General features: G+C 30.7%; 4 protein-coding genes across 5 annotated transcripts; 2 read left to right on the plus strand and 2 right to left on the minus strand.

Annotated features, from left to right (window-relative positions):
* The first annotated feature begins 163 nt into the window (after positions 1-163).
* Positions 164-8043, plus strand: LOC137920165 (abasic site processing protein HMCES). The gene is made up of 5 exons (XM_068763418.1): positions 164-243; positions 324-558; positions 897-1097; positions 1939-2151; positions 7502-8043. Exons 1-5 carry the CDS (start codon positions 224-226, stop codon positions 7748-7750), a joined length of 918 nt encoding a protein of 305 aa, XP_068619519.1. The 5' UTR covers positions 164-223; the 3' UTR covers positions 7751-8043.
* On the minus strand, positions 7748-11314 carry LOC137920164 (uncharacterized). 2 transcript variants are annotated; one of them, XM_068763417.1, is made up of 6 exons: positions 11109-11314; positions 10845-11030; positions 10030-10767; positions 9092-9323; positions 8246-8387; positions 7748-7939 (listed from the first exon to the last, which is right to left on the minus strand). In XM_068763417.1, the coding sequence occupies exons 1-5, from the start codon at positions 11235-11237 to the stop codon at positions 8284-8286; spliced, it is 1389 nt and encodes a 462-aa protein (XP_068619518.1). In that variant the 5' UTR covers positions 11238-11314; the 3' UTR covers positions 7748-7939; positions 8246-8283. The 2 variants fall into 2 exon arrangements, with proteins under 2 accessions (XP_068619518.1, XP_068619517.1); XM_068763416.1 differs by having other exon boundaries at positions 7748-7961.
* Positions 11315-11643: 329 nt separating this feature from the next.
* Positions 11644-12919, plus strand: Samtor (S-adenosylmethionine sensor upstream of TORC1). Its single transcript, XM_068763671.1, has one exon. It carries the CDS (start codon positions 11934-11936, stop codon positions 12912-12914), a length of 981 nt encoding a protein of 326 aa, XP_068619772.1. The 5' UTR covers positions 11644-11933; the 3' UTR covers positions 12915-12919.
* Positions 12920-14049: 1130 nt separating this feature from the next.
* On the minus strand, positions 14050-15021 carry LOC137920346 (SAP domain-containing ribonucleoprotein). Its single transcript, XM_068763647.1, has one exon. It carries the CDS (start codon positions 14919-14921, stop codon positions 14127-14129), a length of 795 nt encoding a protein of 264 aa, XP_068619748.1. The 5' UTR covers positions 14922-15021; the 3' UTR covers positions 14050-14126.
* Positions 15022-16040: the final 1019 nt, after the last annotated feature.

Raw genomic sequence — 16040 nt, forward strand, 5'->3', positions numbered from 1 at the left:
ATTGAAAAAATAAACGCTTAGTAATCTTAAAAAAAAACTTAGCTTTAGAATATATGTTTCTCACTAATTTATCATATCCTTTTTAAGAGGATTTTTATGCTTTTTTCAAATAAATGATATTTATTATATCTGTTGTCTATTTTTATTGGTATGACGTCTGACTTTAGAAGTTTGTCATAAAGACCGCGAAAACAAATTGATACGAACAATAAAAATATTAGAAATGTGTGGACGGACGGGTTTGTGTGTATCTTAAGTATTTAAATTAATAACAAAAAATATCACAACTTTGAACATTAATAAACGAAGAACTTTTATTTTAGATCATTACATAAAGACCAACTTCGTTGTGCCTGTAGCTACAAGGGAAAAGATGGAAGTTTTATCAAACCGGAATGGTTGCATGAACATAATGATGGCAAAGAATATATTCCTTCCTATAACATTGCGCCAACAGACGTTACTCCGATTTTGATATCTTCAAGTAATTACAAAAGTGTAGAAAACGCTCGAGTTATAAAACCAATGATGTGGGGAATAATACCCCCTTGGCATAAGGTATTGTGATAAAAAAAAATCTTAGGACGATTGAATATTATTTATTGTTAAAAGGTATGAGGTTTCCTTATAACGTATCAATGAAGTGAGTTCAACAAATCAGTATCTTTATCATAGTATATTATTTCATAAAAGATAGGAATAATCTAATTATATATAATTTAGCTGTGCTAATGAATATAATCTATTATAATTTATTAAATTGATGTGTATCAACCATTTGTTATTTGCTACATAATTTTGTTGTATAGCTAAATTTTAACTTAAAAAAGTTACAAGTATATAATGTGTAAAAATATTAGCTAGAGTAAATGTTTATAGCATGTTTTATGTATCAGGGTGATTACCGTTCAAATGATTTAAATACAATCAACTGTCGAATTGAGAATATAAGGACATCAAAACTTTATAACCCAATTTTAATGAATGGCGGTAGATGTGTTATAATAGTAGAGGGTTATTACGAATGGCAAACCGCAATTAAAAGAAAAGTCAAACAACCATTCTACATATACAAACCTCAAGATGAACATGTAAAGGTAACTTGTTTATTTTTGTACAAAATTATTTAAAACCAACAGCTTACAACTATTTTAACTTCGTGCTAATATTTAGTGTAATATATACCATAAAGTTTTGTTATTTTCAATATTTAATAATATTTGTATAAATTCTTTTAACAAAGGATTTATATAATATATGCGGCCAAAACACCACCACAAGTTCAGTGAGTAATGTTTCATAACTGCAAGTGGGAAATGCTTGTCTGTGATTGAAATTTCATTTACACTATACATAAATATTCACCTATAAGATTTATTATGACTCCCTCGTAATACACAATATTCTTGGTGGACATTGATATTGACTATATAAGACCAATATAAATCTTATTAAGAATTTGCATCATGTTTTTTGTTACTTTAATAATTATTTTGTTTTAAAATGTTGTTTGTGCCAGAGTCTGTTAATGGTAATGGGATATAGTTTGACACTATTGTAATCAATATAATGAAACTATTCATTAATAATAGAAAAATAATAAAGAAGGCTTTCAATGATCTTCAGGGATTGGATAATTAGTTGCACATTTTCCCAAAGGAATTTATTTATTTGCTAATAATTTATGGAGTAATAAAAAAATTACCAAAAGTATATTTTCACAATTATTTTTTGTGGTCAGGGGGTCTTATAACAAAATCAGGTTTCATTCATATAATTAAATAAACTGTTGTTTATTAAATTAATTCACAACTTTTCTGAATCAAAATTTTTTATTGATATTTAAATAGATAAGCTACCACCTTGTACATAATAAAGTGGTTTAGCCAGCTTCTACAAACCACTGATAACAACAAAGACATAACTTAAATATTTCAGATTGATGATCCAGATACTTGGAATAATAGTTATGATAGCCAAAATGGGTGGACAGGTGTTAAACTTTTGTACTTAGCTGGATTGTATAACATTTGGCAAGACAAAGGTACTATTATGTATTCATATTCAATTATCACAATGGATTCCAATGATACATTGAATTGGTTACATCACAGGATGCCTGCCATTTTGGACACAGAGTTTGAAATTGAGGTATTCATAGGTTTATGTTTAAAATTATAAGCAAGAACTTAAAAATATCCAATTTGTATATGGTGTACCAACATCTAAACCACAATCTTACAATAGTTTGTAAGATTGTGGTTTAGATGTTGTGATCTTTACTATATTTTTCATAAAAAAAATTCCAATAATTCTATTATATGGAAAGATTATATTAATACATAATAAATTTTATTTTTTTAAATATTGTTATCAAAATATTCTTAAGAGTACTTATGGCAATAACATATCTTACAGCAATAAATTCAAATGCAAAGTACAGATTAACCCTCACTACTTGAAAAATAGTATATTAAATTGCCTAGACTAATAAAAAATTCATTACAAAAAGTTTAAATTGGTTTAAGTACTACCTAATATCTGAATCTAATTTTTTATTATTTACCCAGTGGCATACCTAGGGGGGGGCGGTGGGTGCGGTCCGCACCGGGCGGCACTTACCTTGGGGCGGCATTTTTTATATTTACTTATAGTTGTAAAAAGCAACTTTTTCATTTCAAATTTATTTTCTTTCTTGAATAATAAATAATTATTATAAGTTTAATATTTGATTTATATAAATTATGATTAACTTTAAGATTTCGAATATAATTCCTCGGTGTATATAAATGCATTTTAGTGTAAATTTTGGATTCTAATTCAAGAACAAGATAATAATTTTATTTTATTGTATTCATTAAAATTTGTTGAATTCATAAAAGGATCTTTACGACTTTGTTCGGCAATTTTTCCTAACTAAAATTTTTTGATGTCAGTTTATAAATGTCATTTCTTTTGAAAAGTTTGTATGATTACTTTGAAGTGATATATCAATATTTTTTTAAATCAAAAACCACTATTTGATTGACATATAATAGAAAGGGCGGCAAACTGGAGATCGCCCCGGGCGGCAAAAGTTCTAGGTACGCCACTGTATTTACCTATATGCTATGTTGTATGTTATATCCATATGCATTGTAAATAAGAACGAATTTATTTGTTTTAACCCTTAAATGCATAGATAGAGTCCCAAAAATGTATCCATAACTTTTTGCGTGGATATTCGACAACAGTTTTGATATCGATACATTTGGCTGAATGGCAGTGATTCCTTTGCCCATTGACTTATCAAAAATTAACTAAAATAATGAGATTTGACTTCAATATTTGTATCTTTCTGACGTTATACCAATTGGCGCGCATTTTTGATAGCGGATTCATCTTGTACGTTTGGAAGTGGATTATTTATAAATATTTTGGTGTATTCGTTAAACAAAAAAAAAATTACTAAAGGTAAGGCTCTTATTTATTAATTTGCTAGTAATTTTGTCCATATTCCGTAACTATCATGTGTATGGAGGGCTTATTTCGTGTTGATGCAAAAATGGGACAACATGCACTAATGGTATAATTACGACATGTATTTAGTACTATGCTTCCTTTTTTAGTTTGTTGGTTTTGTTTTGGTGTGGTATGCATGTGGTCTATAATCTAATATATAAAGTTCACGGTGTTCGAACTTGAACTCCTCCGAAACGGCTTGACCGATTTTTACCAAATTTTACATGCGTATTCAGTATGTCTGAGAATCGGCTACTATCTATTTTCCATACCCCTAAGTGATAAGGGTGGTCCACCCCTAAATTTTATTTTTAATTTTTTAGACAATTTTTTTGGTTTTTATTTTATTATGATACAGCATACAAAAATACATACAAACCTAAATTGTCACCCCTCTACGATCAACCGTTATCTTACATTTGTTAATTAAACTTTAATTTTTTTTGCAAAAAAACGTTTGCGGGATCAACTAATTTTGTTATAGATATTACTGAAAATAATCGGAAAGACGACGACGTTAAATTTTGTTGCGGCAGTTGGAAGATGGCGCTATTTCTGAAGATGATTTGCAATCAGATGGCGATGATCTTGATTTTTATCCTACCCAACAAGATTTGTTAGATGTTTTGGAAAGTGATGATGACGGCGTTGCGGGCAATAATAATACTTAAAACGATGAAGTTCTTCCCGATCCTCCTTTGATTGTAGACGATGCTCTACCATCAAATAGTTGTATTATACCCATGCAAACCTTAGATATTCAGAGACTGATATGGAAAAGACAGCCGATGATATATAATGAAAATCTAACTACTTTTCGTAACTCAGAAGATTATCCTGAATGTGTGATGAATCTTCAGACACTGTTTCAGTATTTTTCATACTTTTTCACTGTAGTGTTTTTAGTACATATTGTAAGCGAGACACAAACAGGTACGCTGTACAAACTAAACCCGATCGGCCCGAAGTTATTACACTAGGATAATTGAGGAAGTATTAAGCAATATTGATTTACATGAGCATTTACCATTATCCTAGTGTACATAGTTATTGGGCTAACAAGCATGGGTTTGAGGCGATAATAAAAGCGATGCCTGTCAATAAATTTGAGAAAATAAGACATGTTCTTCACTTCAATGATAATAATAATCATTTACCAATAGACCATACCCAGCATGACCAACTTCATTAACTTCGTCCAATAATAGACCATTTGAATGAAAAATTCTCCAGTATTCCACTTGCCCAACATTTGTCCATTGATTAACCCTTAATTAGGCGCATTAAGAAAATCACTCAATTAGGCGCATGGGGTCTTAAATGACCCCAAAAAAACATTGAGAAAAGAGTATCAAAAAGGAATAAAACTTTATGGATTTCTATAGTAATTAATAAAGTTCTTTAATATACTTAACTTTAAGAAACAAATACTTACTATGATATTAAAAATATTAAAAAAAAAAACAAAACAGTAAACCTCTCTTTAAACTAATTTTTTAGCATAGCCGAGATCAACTTAAGAAATAAAGTTTATTCAGCCTCATCAGCGGAATCTTCTGTTCTGCATCCGACGCAGTAAATACTTGAGTGTTGCTGGCAAATAAATTTACGACACTTGAAACATTTTGTTGGCACTTTTTTGTCGTCCTTTCTAGGACATGATGAATAGCGCCCGCGCTTAGCTGTCGATTGATAAACCGCCTTGTTCACATTATAAACTTCATGGAGCCGTTTTTTTGTTGTCACTGGTACAGCACGTAGTTGTATGCGACGTTTTTGGTGATCTTCTACAAGTGCCGCAGCTATTTTCTTCAAGAAAATCAGTCTTGTATATGTCAAAGTCTTCTTAGTATTCGCTTTGTGTATGACAAATGGGTTGATGCCAGGTATGTTTATACTCCAGGTAAATGTAAAATAATATTTTGTGCTCGGGTCCTTACTCCGTTCGATGGTGGTACTTTACACCATTTCACTTTCGGGCCATTTCTCTGAGTATGTCGAGATAAAAAAAAATTATCTTCCGTTGGTACAGGGATGTCTTGGATATGTTCAGACTCCTCAATGTCGCTTTCTGAATTATGAGCACTATCAATGACAGCATCGTTTAAAGTTTCGTCTTGCGAATCCGAACCAGCAACATCTTACTCTTCATCAAGCACTTCATCCAGCCATTGCAATACTTGTTTGTCGTTAGGCATTTCAATTCAAAAAAAAAAGAAAAAGCATAGAAAAAAAACACAAAAATACATAAAGAAATCATACCGTATCAAAAAAGACTCATACAAAGATAAATAGTAAACAATATACTAATATAGACACAAAAAAATCACAAAAGTAAAAACTTATCTTTGCCAAAAAATGGAACGTAACTGGGCGCATGGGGTCAGCTCTCTAAAGGACAGCGATGTGTGCGCAGTAGTTAATGTTCTGGATGCGACTAATTTGCGTACCCCGCGGGGAGTGAGGAAGCTAGAAAGAGCGTTAGCACGCTCTGAAGACTGTAAGCCATTATTTTTTGAATTTCAAGCGGCCCTGACCCCATGCGCCTAATTAAGGGTTAACAGATGTGTTCCACCAGAATGGGTCATTTCTTGAAACAATACTTACCCAACAAGCCTCACAAATGGGGCTTCAAGTTATTTGTTTTATGTTCACTGACAGGTTTTGCATATCGCTTTATTTATTCTGGTAAAGAAAAAGAAGATCGTTTGCCTAATGAACCCGATATAGGAGTTGTGTCACACAGTCATAAAACTTGCAAGAATAATTCCCCGAAATTCCAATCACATTATTTTCCATGATAATTTCTATACTTCATTGCCCTTGATGTACTATTTTGCCAAGGAAGGTATTCAATGTGTAGGCACTGTGCAAAGAAACCGACTCGGTAAAAATTGTAAGTTACCTTCAAAACAGGACGTGATAAAGAAACAAGTGCCTAGAATGTCGTATGTGGAATTTACTACACATGTAGATGGAGTAGATATTGCGTCTTAGCTGGAAAGATAATAAGCAGGTGGTAGTACTGCTCTCCACTTATGTAGGCGCTGAACCAGTCGAGAGTATAGAACGGTTTGACAAAGCCGAAAAGAAAAATATCTCTATAGGTTGCCCAAAAATCGTCAAGGAGTACAACGCCCATATGAAGGGGGGGTTGATCTCATGGATTCATTTTTGGGCAAATACGGAATAATAGTAAAAACCAGAAAGTGGTATATGAGAACTTTCTAGACGTCGCAATAATAAACTCTTGGGTTCTATACAAATCGGTTGAGACCAAAAAGGGATTGGAATCGAGAAAACTCATGAATCTGGCAGAGCTTGCTGATGTACTATGTACTTATGGTGCCGCGAGTCAACCCACTAGAGGGCGTCCAAGTAACAGTAGTATCGATGCCGCAAGACCCCAAGCAAAAAGAAAAAAAGGATGCCAAGTTTTAACGGCTGTTGACGTTCATCGTGATAATCTTGGTCACAACCAAGTAAAAACTGAAAGTCGCATGAGGCCTGGATTTAAGCCGCAAAGTTATATAAAATGCACAAAATGCAATGTATTTCTTTGTTCCAAGAAAGGAAACAGCTGCTTCAATCCCTTTCATACCAACTAAAGAATTTTTATGTCTAATTTGCATAGTGTACCAAAAATGAATCATTAATATTTTTCAATAAAAACCCTATAAGCTATGACTTATAATTTTTTTTCATCTCAAATATTATAATCCTATTTTTTAAATAAAATTCATTAATTTATGCAATGACACTTCAACAATTTAAAATTAAAATTTTACACATTTACAAATAATTCACTTGCAAATCACAAGCAATTTAATCTCTACAATTCACTTTGTTTGCTTATCTCTGTGGTTCATTAAATTTGAAAAATATGACCATAATCTTAGACCTATTTATATAAACATGGATATTCTTATTATCAAAGTTAAGGTGTAACAAGTCATTAATATTTTACATATGTATAGTAACAATCTCATTTAACTTTCAGGCATGGCTTGATGTTGATAATGTGGACCCTTATATTGCTCTCTCATATCTCACGCCATCTACTCTACTCTCATGGCATCAAGTTTCTACTTCGGTTAATAATACAAGATACAAATCTGATGACTGCAATAAAAGAGTATCGTTAGAAGGAAAGAAATCTCAATCATCTATAACTTCATGGTTTACTAAAGTAGAAAAAAAGAAAAATACAGATGAAGAAAAAAAAGGGGAAAATCCAAGTAAAAAATGAAAAGTCAAATGTTTTATTGATTTTAACTTCTTAGAATATACTTCTGGATTATCTTATAAAGTACTTTCAATCACTTAATGAAGAGAATTTTAATTATTGAAATTCAATTGCTGATGAAGGTCTGACCAGCCTTGAGAGAGGAACTATAATTTACTTTATTATTTTATGCTGTATCTTTAATCCAGGGTTCTGAAAAAATAAAATGATAATTCTGAAAATAAAAGAAATACATTTAGAACTTAAGAAGAATCTATACTTAATTACTACACATTTGTCATACCAGGTACCATATAATACACTCTAATATATAGTTATTTACTCAATACTTTGATGTTTTATTAAATGTTATTTAATTTCTAAAGCTTTTTATTTAAGACGTTTTTTTAGTATTTAAGGCGAGTTTTTTTTTAAAATTAGTTTTGAAAATTGATTAAATAACACAAGACGAAAACAGGTTTCTAACAATAGAAATATTGATAAAAAAATTGTGCTTACCAAAGAAGAGTTAAATACAAGAACAATTATAAATAGTCTCAAGAAAAATTTTCTATACGGAATTGTTTAAAATCAGCTTCACACCGTATGTTTTTGTGACTTTCAAGAAAATCATTAACAAATGTTTTTACCTCAAATTCACCTGAAACATTTAAAATTTTTATGAAATTGTAGAATTCACACTTCACATTCTACACTATAGCTGCAAAACTTTAGTTTAATCACTCTTGCTTTCGAATTCAATTTTGCATTGCATTTGCTCCTGTTGTTTTGGAGTTGAAATTATAAACAGTCCTTGTCATATATGCAATGTAGATCACACCCTGGCTATCATTTTCCTCACGTCCAATTGCTAGTGTGTATTACCTCTCCATCAAACTAGGTGCAGATACATGTGCAGTTCATAGCTCACTGTTAATTGAGTATAAAGTTAACCTTTTTAAATAATACCAAACAGTTTTCTGTACATTTTCAATTTTTTTCTCTACAGGAGTTTAAACCGTTGCGAACATATCAATTGGTGGACAATGCCTAGAATAATGATAAATTCCAAAAACCACATTTTAATACTGTAGCATAGGGGAGGTATTGGTGTTCTGAAAGTTTGACTCTTGCAAATGCAGAGAATGATATCTACAAAGTCACCAACCTCTCAATGTTCTCTGCCTAAAATTTAATATAGACTGATTTTTTTTTACAGAGGCTACATAAAATTAGCAGACCTTGACAAGCTACAAAAGTAGGTTTTAACATATTACTCATATAATAAATAATTGCATTAATATTTTGTAGACTGTAAAAATGTTTTTATGCAAAAAAATGTAAATATAATAGAACAGTACTTACTAGGATATTTACTACATTGATATATTAACCTAATCAAATGCTTAGCCACGGATTTAAACAATACTTTTCCTTTAATATGTCCTTTTATATAGAAGGGCGTCAAAACTTTAACCACCCAAGGTGCTATACGTTCTTTACAACTTGTTATAAACTCTTGTGTCTCCTCTAGAGGAGACATAACACCTTCATCATCACTGTCTTCTCCAAATAAATCTTGCAATATACCTTTAACCTATAAAAATTCCATACTACTTCAACAAAATTATATTAAATATACACAGGTTGTTGCAAATTTTGTTACATGAAAAATGTATTAAAATTTTTACAGCTAAGATATTTTGGCGAATAGAAAGTCGATTCCCTAACTTTTAAGAAAGTTGTACTTTATTTAAAGACTCACTTTTTTTCTGAGGATCAAAGCAGCCACATGCAAGCAATAAACAACAGTAAAACTCTCTAATAATGCTAAATGTTTGCAAAAACAATAGAGTAATCTCTACTAACATAATATATACTATATTATATAGGTGAGACCACTGTGAAAAGAATAATGTGAACCATATAAACTTCTAGACAATTACTTCCTTACAACAATTGATAAAAAAGTTCTCAATTGTTCATCTATAATAAGTGATATTATCTTTCTTTACTTTCTATTTACAAATAAGTACACCTACTTGATTATATTCCTACATAATATTTGCACAGTTAACATACTAAAACTTGTACTCAATTATATTTGCTACCTGAAAAACCTAAGGTACATTGGCACTATGCTCTAAAACTATGTTAAATCCTGTACACAAACATTTTTAATATATTAGGACGCTTTATCTGTTATGTGACTTATAGCAATTTCTCCAGCATTATAACTTTTTTTTATATTTTATTACAAAATCTTTTACTGCAATTTGTAGAATTATAAAGTGTTATTTTACCCTTGAAAATTTAGCCCTATTGCAATCTCTTAATTGATCCAATATTTCAAATAGTTGTGATTTTAAAAAGTACTCTTCACAAAGCCATTTATTGGACATCCGTTTATTTTTCTGTACACTTGGTTTTGTTGTAATGTTGTCATTATTTTTCACTAATTGCCCAGCAAAAGTAGCCAGTCTTTCATCAAATGATTGGTCTGGATTCTTAATTAAGTTTTCATTTTGAATTTCACTGCCTTTTTCAGTAATTTCTTTTATGTTTTTATCTGTTTTTTCATTTGATGAATTTGGAACACTACACAATGACTGTTCAAATATGTCATCATCATTATGGTCTTCTTTAAAAAGTATTTCTAATTGCCGCAACAAATCATCAGATCCTTGTGTTTCTGCAGTCACTATAGGGGGTAGATTTGAGTAATGATTTTCCGTATAAGCTGTTTTATCATTTTTTCCATCTATTTGTAACAATGGCTCTGAAGAAATTTTGTGTTGATTTAACTGTTTTGTACTAGTGACAATATTAGTTGTAGATTTATTAACATTTTTTTTGCTCTCTGGTGACTCGGATTCATATCGCCGTTTTCTTTTTTGATTACATGTGCATTGGCAAGAACTAACATTAGACATAGTGAATAAAGTCTGTACTTTTTTCTCATTCTCTGGTGGGGTTTTTACATAATCGTACAATGTTTTATATAGTTTACCTTTTTTGGTATCCTGCTTTAATTGTTTAATCTGAAAGTAATAAAATGATAATAAATTATAGCAATTAATAATTAAATCAATGAATTTTTTTTGGCAATTCTTCTTACCACTGCGACAATATTTTTTCGGTAAATTTGTACTACCATGCATGTTTGAGCCGCCGTCATTTCAATGTTTTTCGCACACCTCCATATAGCACTTGGCAAGCGTAAATTCTTATTATTCAGTCTTTGATTACTCTCGTAATTTATTGATAGTAGTTTTATAATATGTTCCATATAGTGCTTACGTACCTGGAAATATTATACAAAATGATTTACAACAAGGGATAGCTACTACGACTAATGCATAGAAATATATATAAAACTTACTTTGGATATAAGTAAATGAGGTTCAAATTCTATATCGGGAACAGGCATTACAGTTTTATCGTAATCAAATAATATTTGGTTGATCGTAATGTCAAAATCTTGTAATTCAGTCTCTAATAATTGACTCATATTGCTTATTTAAATATCTAAAGAACTTTAAATCATTTTAGCGCCTCTGGTTTCGTTAAACAATAAATATATTTTGATTTGGCCACTACTAAAGACTTTTTCATTACTCTATGATTTTAACTCGAATTTATTTTTAGTATAGATAATATAAATTGAAAATAATTAAGTAAAAGTTTTGTTATTTTCAATTAACACTATTTGTGGTAATTAAATACAAAATATTTTTATTGGTTAGAAATGTTATTAAAACTGTCGGGGTCAATTAAGCAGTGCTATAATAAATATTGAAAGGACCGTTTCAATACATCAGATGACAATGTCTTTGTTCTATTTAGCGTAATAGAATTTCCATTTTTTAAGCTGGTTTACAAAAGTTTTGCGTGCATTAATTTTTTACAAGATCGGATATTTCTGTTTTAAAAAATAATTTGTTAATATAGTTCAATAATGATAATAAACCCGTTTAAGTGTATAATTTGCTTATGTGTATATTTAAGATACTTAAATTTACAACGCCTGCAGAGGGTTTAAGTATCATTAAATGGTGTCTTTAATGTGATCGACATATATTTCTATAGTCTATAGTCTCGTATGAAGTTTGTGCTGTTAGCCTTGCGGCTTTTACAGCTTCATCGGTAATGAGTTGACGGAACGGAGGGGTCCGTGAACAACATATATTTGTTGATTTTCACAGCTATGGCCACTGAAGAGCACAAACAGTTAGCTCAGTATATAAAAGAAGTTCATTCTTCTTTAAGAAAATGTTCCTATGAATTAGGTGTTCAAAAAGCGTGGTTTGAACATTGTGAAAACAAGGAGGTATTAACTACATACGCAAAGTGCATGGAAAAATTAGCAACTGTACATTGGGAAAATAATTGTGATGATAAATCTAACACTGCAACATCTCGTATACAATGGTCTACAGACTTTTGTTATGATTATTACGTAAATAAAGGTTATTTAAAATTTTGTGCTAGGGAAAAGGACATATCGCAAAAAATTAATATTAAACTAGACAAATTTGAACATTTTACATTACCTTTAAAATTACTGGATGTGGGCAGCTGTTATAACCCTTTTAAGAAATATGAGTTTTTTAATGTATTACCTATTGATCTTTATCCAGCAAATAACTCTGTTTATCAATGTGACTTCCTTAAACTTGAGATAGGGGAAAAAAATATTTTAGAACATAACAATGTAAAGCAACTGAAACAAGATTCCTATGACATTGTAACATTCTGCTTCCTACTTGAATATATTCCACATTCAGATTTACGAATAGAAGCATGTATCAAAGCATATAAACTTTTAAAACCGGGAGGCTTGCTTATTATAAATACTCCCGATTCTAAACATGTGGGAGCAAATGCAAAATTAATGAAAAATTGGCAATACACTTTGGCATGCATCGGGTTTTCGAGAATTAAATATGAAAAGTTTAAACACATGCACTGCTTAGCATATAGAAAATGTTTACATAAAGAAATAGCTGCAAGGTGGGCCACATTGTATAAACAACCTTTCATGGAATACAAATTAAATATACCTCAGGATTTTTTGTGTGAAAATGATAATGAAATTTTAGTTAATTATACTGCTAAATCTGATGATAGTTACAAAACTACAGAACATTTTGCAGAACTACCATTTAATAGTGAAATTGTAGATTAATATAGTGTTACCTAATTTTAACATAACTATAGATATGTATATTTATAGTAAAACAAATGTTTTGTATAAATACTTACCAATAAAATGATAATTTAAGTGTTATTCATTTTAATTATTATGGATTTATACTTATAGCTGCCGTTTAAAGCTTCATTTATGAGCCCTTGCTAATCTGTATTTCCTGACTTTCCATGATATTCCTGCTGTTGTATAAATAGCCATGTAACTGACAAAGGCAAGCATTCTGATGGGAATTGGTATTTAGTTACTTTGCACTTATTAGATAGAGAACCTATTTGTGCCTAATGTTATTTTTTACCTAAAAGGTTAATACAACAGAGATGGATAAATATTATTCATTTGATTTATGGTCCTGGAACTTTTGTGGTGGTATAGAGGGTGGTACAGCGAATTTCCTGTTAGATATATGATTTATTTATGAATGATGGAAAAAAATTCTTTTGATATAGTGCAAACCCAACTATGTTTTTAATAACTGTATTTACATTTTCTATGAAGAATTCTCCATACAATCCATGGCTTGGTTGGGTTCATAATAAAGTGCTCTAATTAACAAATTTGGCTGCAGTTAAGATGGCCTTGATATCTATTTGTTGAGTTCTTTTGTGTTTAACCATATGTCACAATCATACTGATTGTATCTTAGACTTTTCACATACAAGCTTTCCTATTTTAATTTATAATTATTATAAATGTTCATAATCCTGTGAAGTAATTAGGTTTAGCTCGTTTTATATACATACAAATATAACAATAGTACTGTCTTAACATGACAAGTTTTCATGCAATATTATTCATGTATTTGACAGATCATTAAAGAATTGATATTGTCTGTTTAGATAACTTTTAAATTAAAGTATTGAAAGTAAAATTGGATTATTTAGGTAACACATGAAAATTCACTACACATAAACTACAACACTAAAATTCTTACCTTTAATATTGGACTGAAAAGAGTAATCTACTGATTTTGCATTGAAGCTACATCTCAACATAAGTAAATATATCATATTAAATATATTACTCAAATGTTGACAAAGTTTTGAGATTCTTTAAAAAAAACACATAAGTTACATCAATATTTAATAGTATATATTGAAATACTTAAAATTATAAAGTTAAACATTTAACTTATGTTACCAATAGCAATAATAATTAACTCTAGTCAAAAATAACTTGACAATTGCTTATTCACTTTGTAGTATTGAACTTTGCTTTACGTTTCTCTAACTTCTCTTTATTTTCAATATCAGTCATAATTGATGACACTGACTGTCCAAACCTCTGTGCTCGTTGCTTTAATTTTTCTAGATTGTCCTGTAAACTGTTAGGAGTGGTGATGATAGTTTTAGTATTAAGTTGAGTAGCATTTTGACCAAAGCGTTGTTTTCTTGCCTCTTTCCTCTCAGCATCAGACATTTTTATAGGCAGACCAAACCTTTTTGCTCTCATTTCTAGTCTAGTCTTAGGATCAATATCAGCAGTAATTTTTACTTTGTTGCTTGGCTCTAGTTTTTCCTCCAACTTAGTTTCAACAATTTCATCTGTAGGTTTTGGAGGAGATGTAATAGAAACTGCTCTATTCAGAACAATTTTTTTACTGCTTCCTTCCTTTTTGTCATTAGAACGTTCTGAAGCTAGTTCTGTTGATGGTATTTTCCTTTTAAGAACTCTTTGCGGTTTGGCATCACTTGTTTGTTTAGTGGAATTTTCTTCAAGGGCTAATTCTTCATTTAAAGTGTCTACAGCTGTATCATCTAATATATCGGTTTGACTTTTGTCATCTTCGTCTTCTAGGACTCCGTCGGAGTCTATCTCGTCTGAGTCTAAGTTAATATCGCCATGATCTTCTTGAGCGATGGCTGCTTGAAGCCTCGCTACAAGCTCTGCTTTGTCACCGGCGTACGATAGCCCACGTGATTTTAACTCTTTTCTCAGCTCAAACACTTTTAATTTGCTTACATCGATTACTGTTGAGTCAGCCATAATTCAATGAAATAATTTAGTAGTATTATATATATTCAAAACAAATATAAATTTTAACTTTGATTAGAAATTGTTTGAGAAACGACAATAAGACTGTCAAATGTCAAGTAGCTAGGGATGTCTCTCTTTTAATTTCGTTGTTATTGATTGTGTCTATAAATAGACGAGTAAGAGTTTGCTTGTAAAAAAAAATGTATATAAAAAGGCAATAAAGTGTATTTCACACAAATTTGAAGAAACAACTGTTTTCAAAAATCTTTTATTTTGTAACAAAATAAGTGAATCTACCGAAAAATACAACGCAAGGTATAACAATTTTGTTCACCTAAAAATACAAAAGCTGATGCCTATTTCTCAATCAGATTTCGTCCAGTGGGTCTCATGTTGGAAATGTTTATTATTTTGGTATAAATTATTATGCAATTTATTCCTATAAGGCAATGTATAAGCTTAAAAATTAAATGATTTATTGCATGAAATTATTTTAATTATTATTCAAGATAGAGATGTTTTTCTTAATTTATTTATTATGTTAAAAGTAATTAGCTGTTTCTGAAAAGCTTAATAAAAAAATGGCTAATTACTGAACCAATGATAATGAACGAAATCAATCATTACGAGAACAAACTAAACCTATTATGTTGATTGTCTCTCGACCATTTTTCGGCAGGGACTCGATAGAGATTCGCGGGGGCATCCATACCGAACGGTGGTGGGGAAATCCGGCCCTGGATGTCCCAACGACGGAGATCTTAGAAACTCTCCGGAGAGAGTAGTAGTTTTCGGCTCAGCTTTACCCTTGTGACCCTTCACGTGATCCCGGAACCAAATAAAGTCATGTTGCCAAGCTGTCTGATCCCGTTCCGGCATGACGTTCAGTTCAGTTCATGCAGCCACTTTTAGTGAATATGTAGGAACAGTAACCTTATTTCAGTAAGCAGACTAGTCACAGACACAAGTGTTGATGGCGTTATCTAGCTCCAGAGTGCAGCGGCAACCAAGGCATAGTTCGCTGCTGGCCTACTGTTTAAGAGAACAATACTTGCTTTCAATCATGTAATGAAGAAAAATTATTAATTAAGTTAATGAATTTTTAATAGAAATTCGTTCATTTACATC

This window comes from Battus philenor, unplaced genomic scaffold (genome assembly GCF_028537555.1).
Source record: "Battus philenor isolate CCGP_79_NKW_IND1 unplaced genomic scaffold, ilBatPhil1.0.hap1 SCAF_18, whole genome shotgun sequence".
NCBI lineage: Eukaryota > Metazoa > Arthropoda > Insecta > Lepidoptera > Papilionidae > Battus > Battus philenor.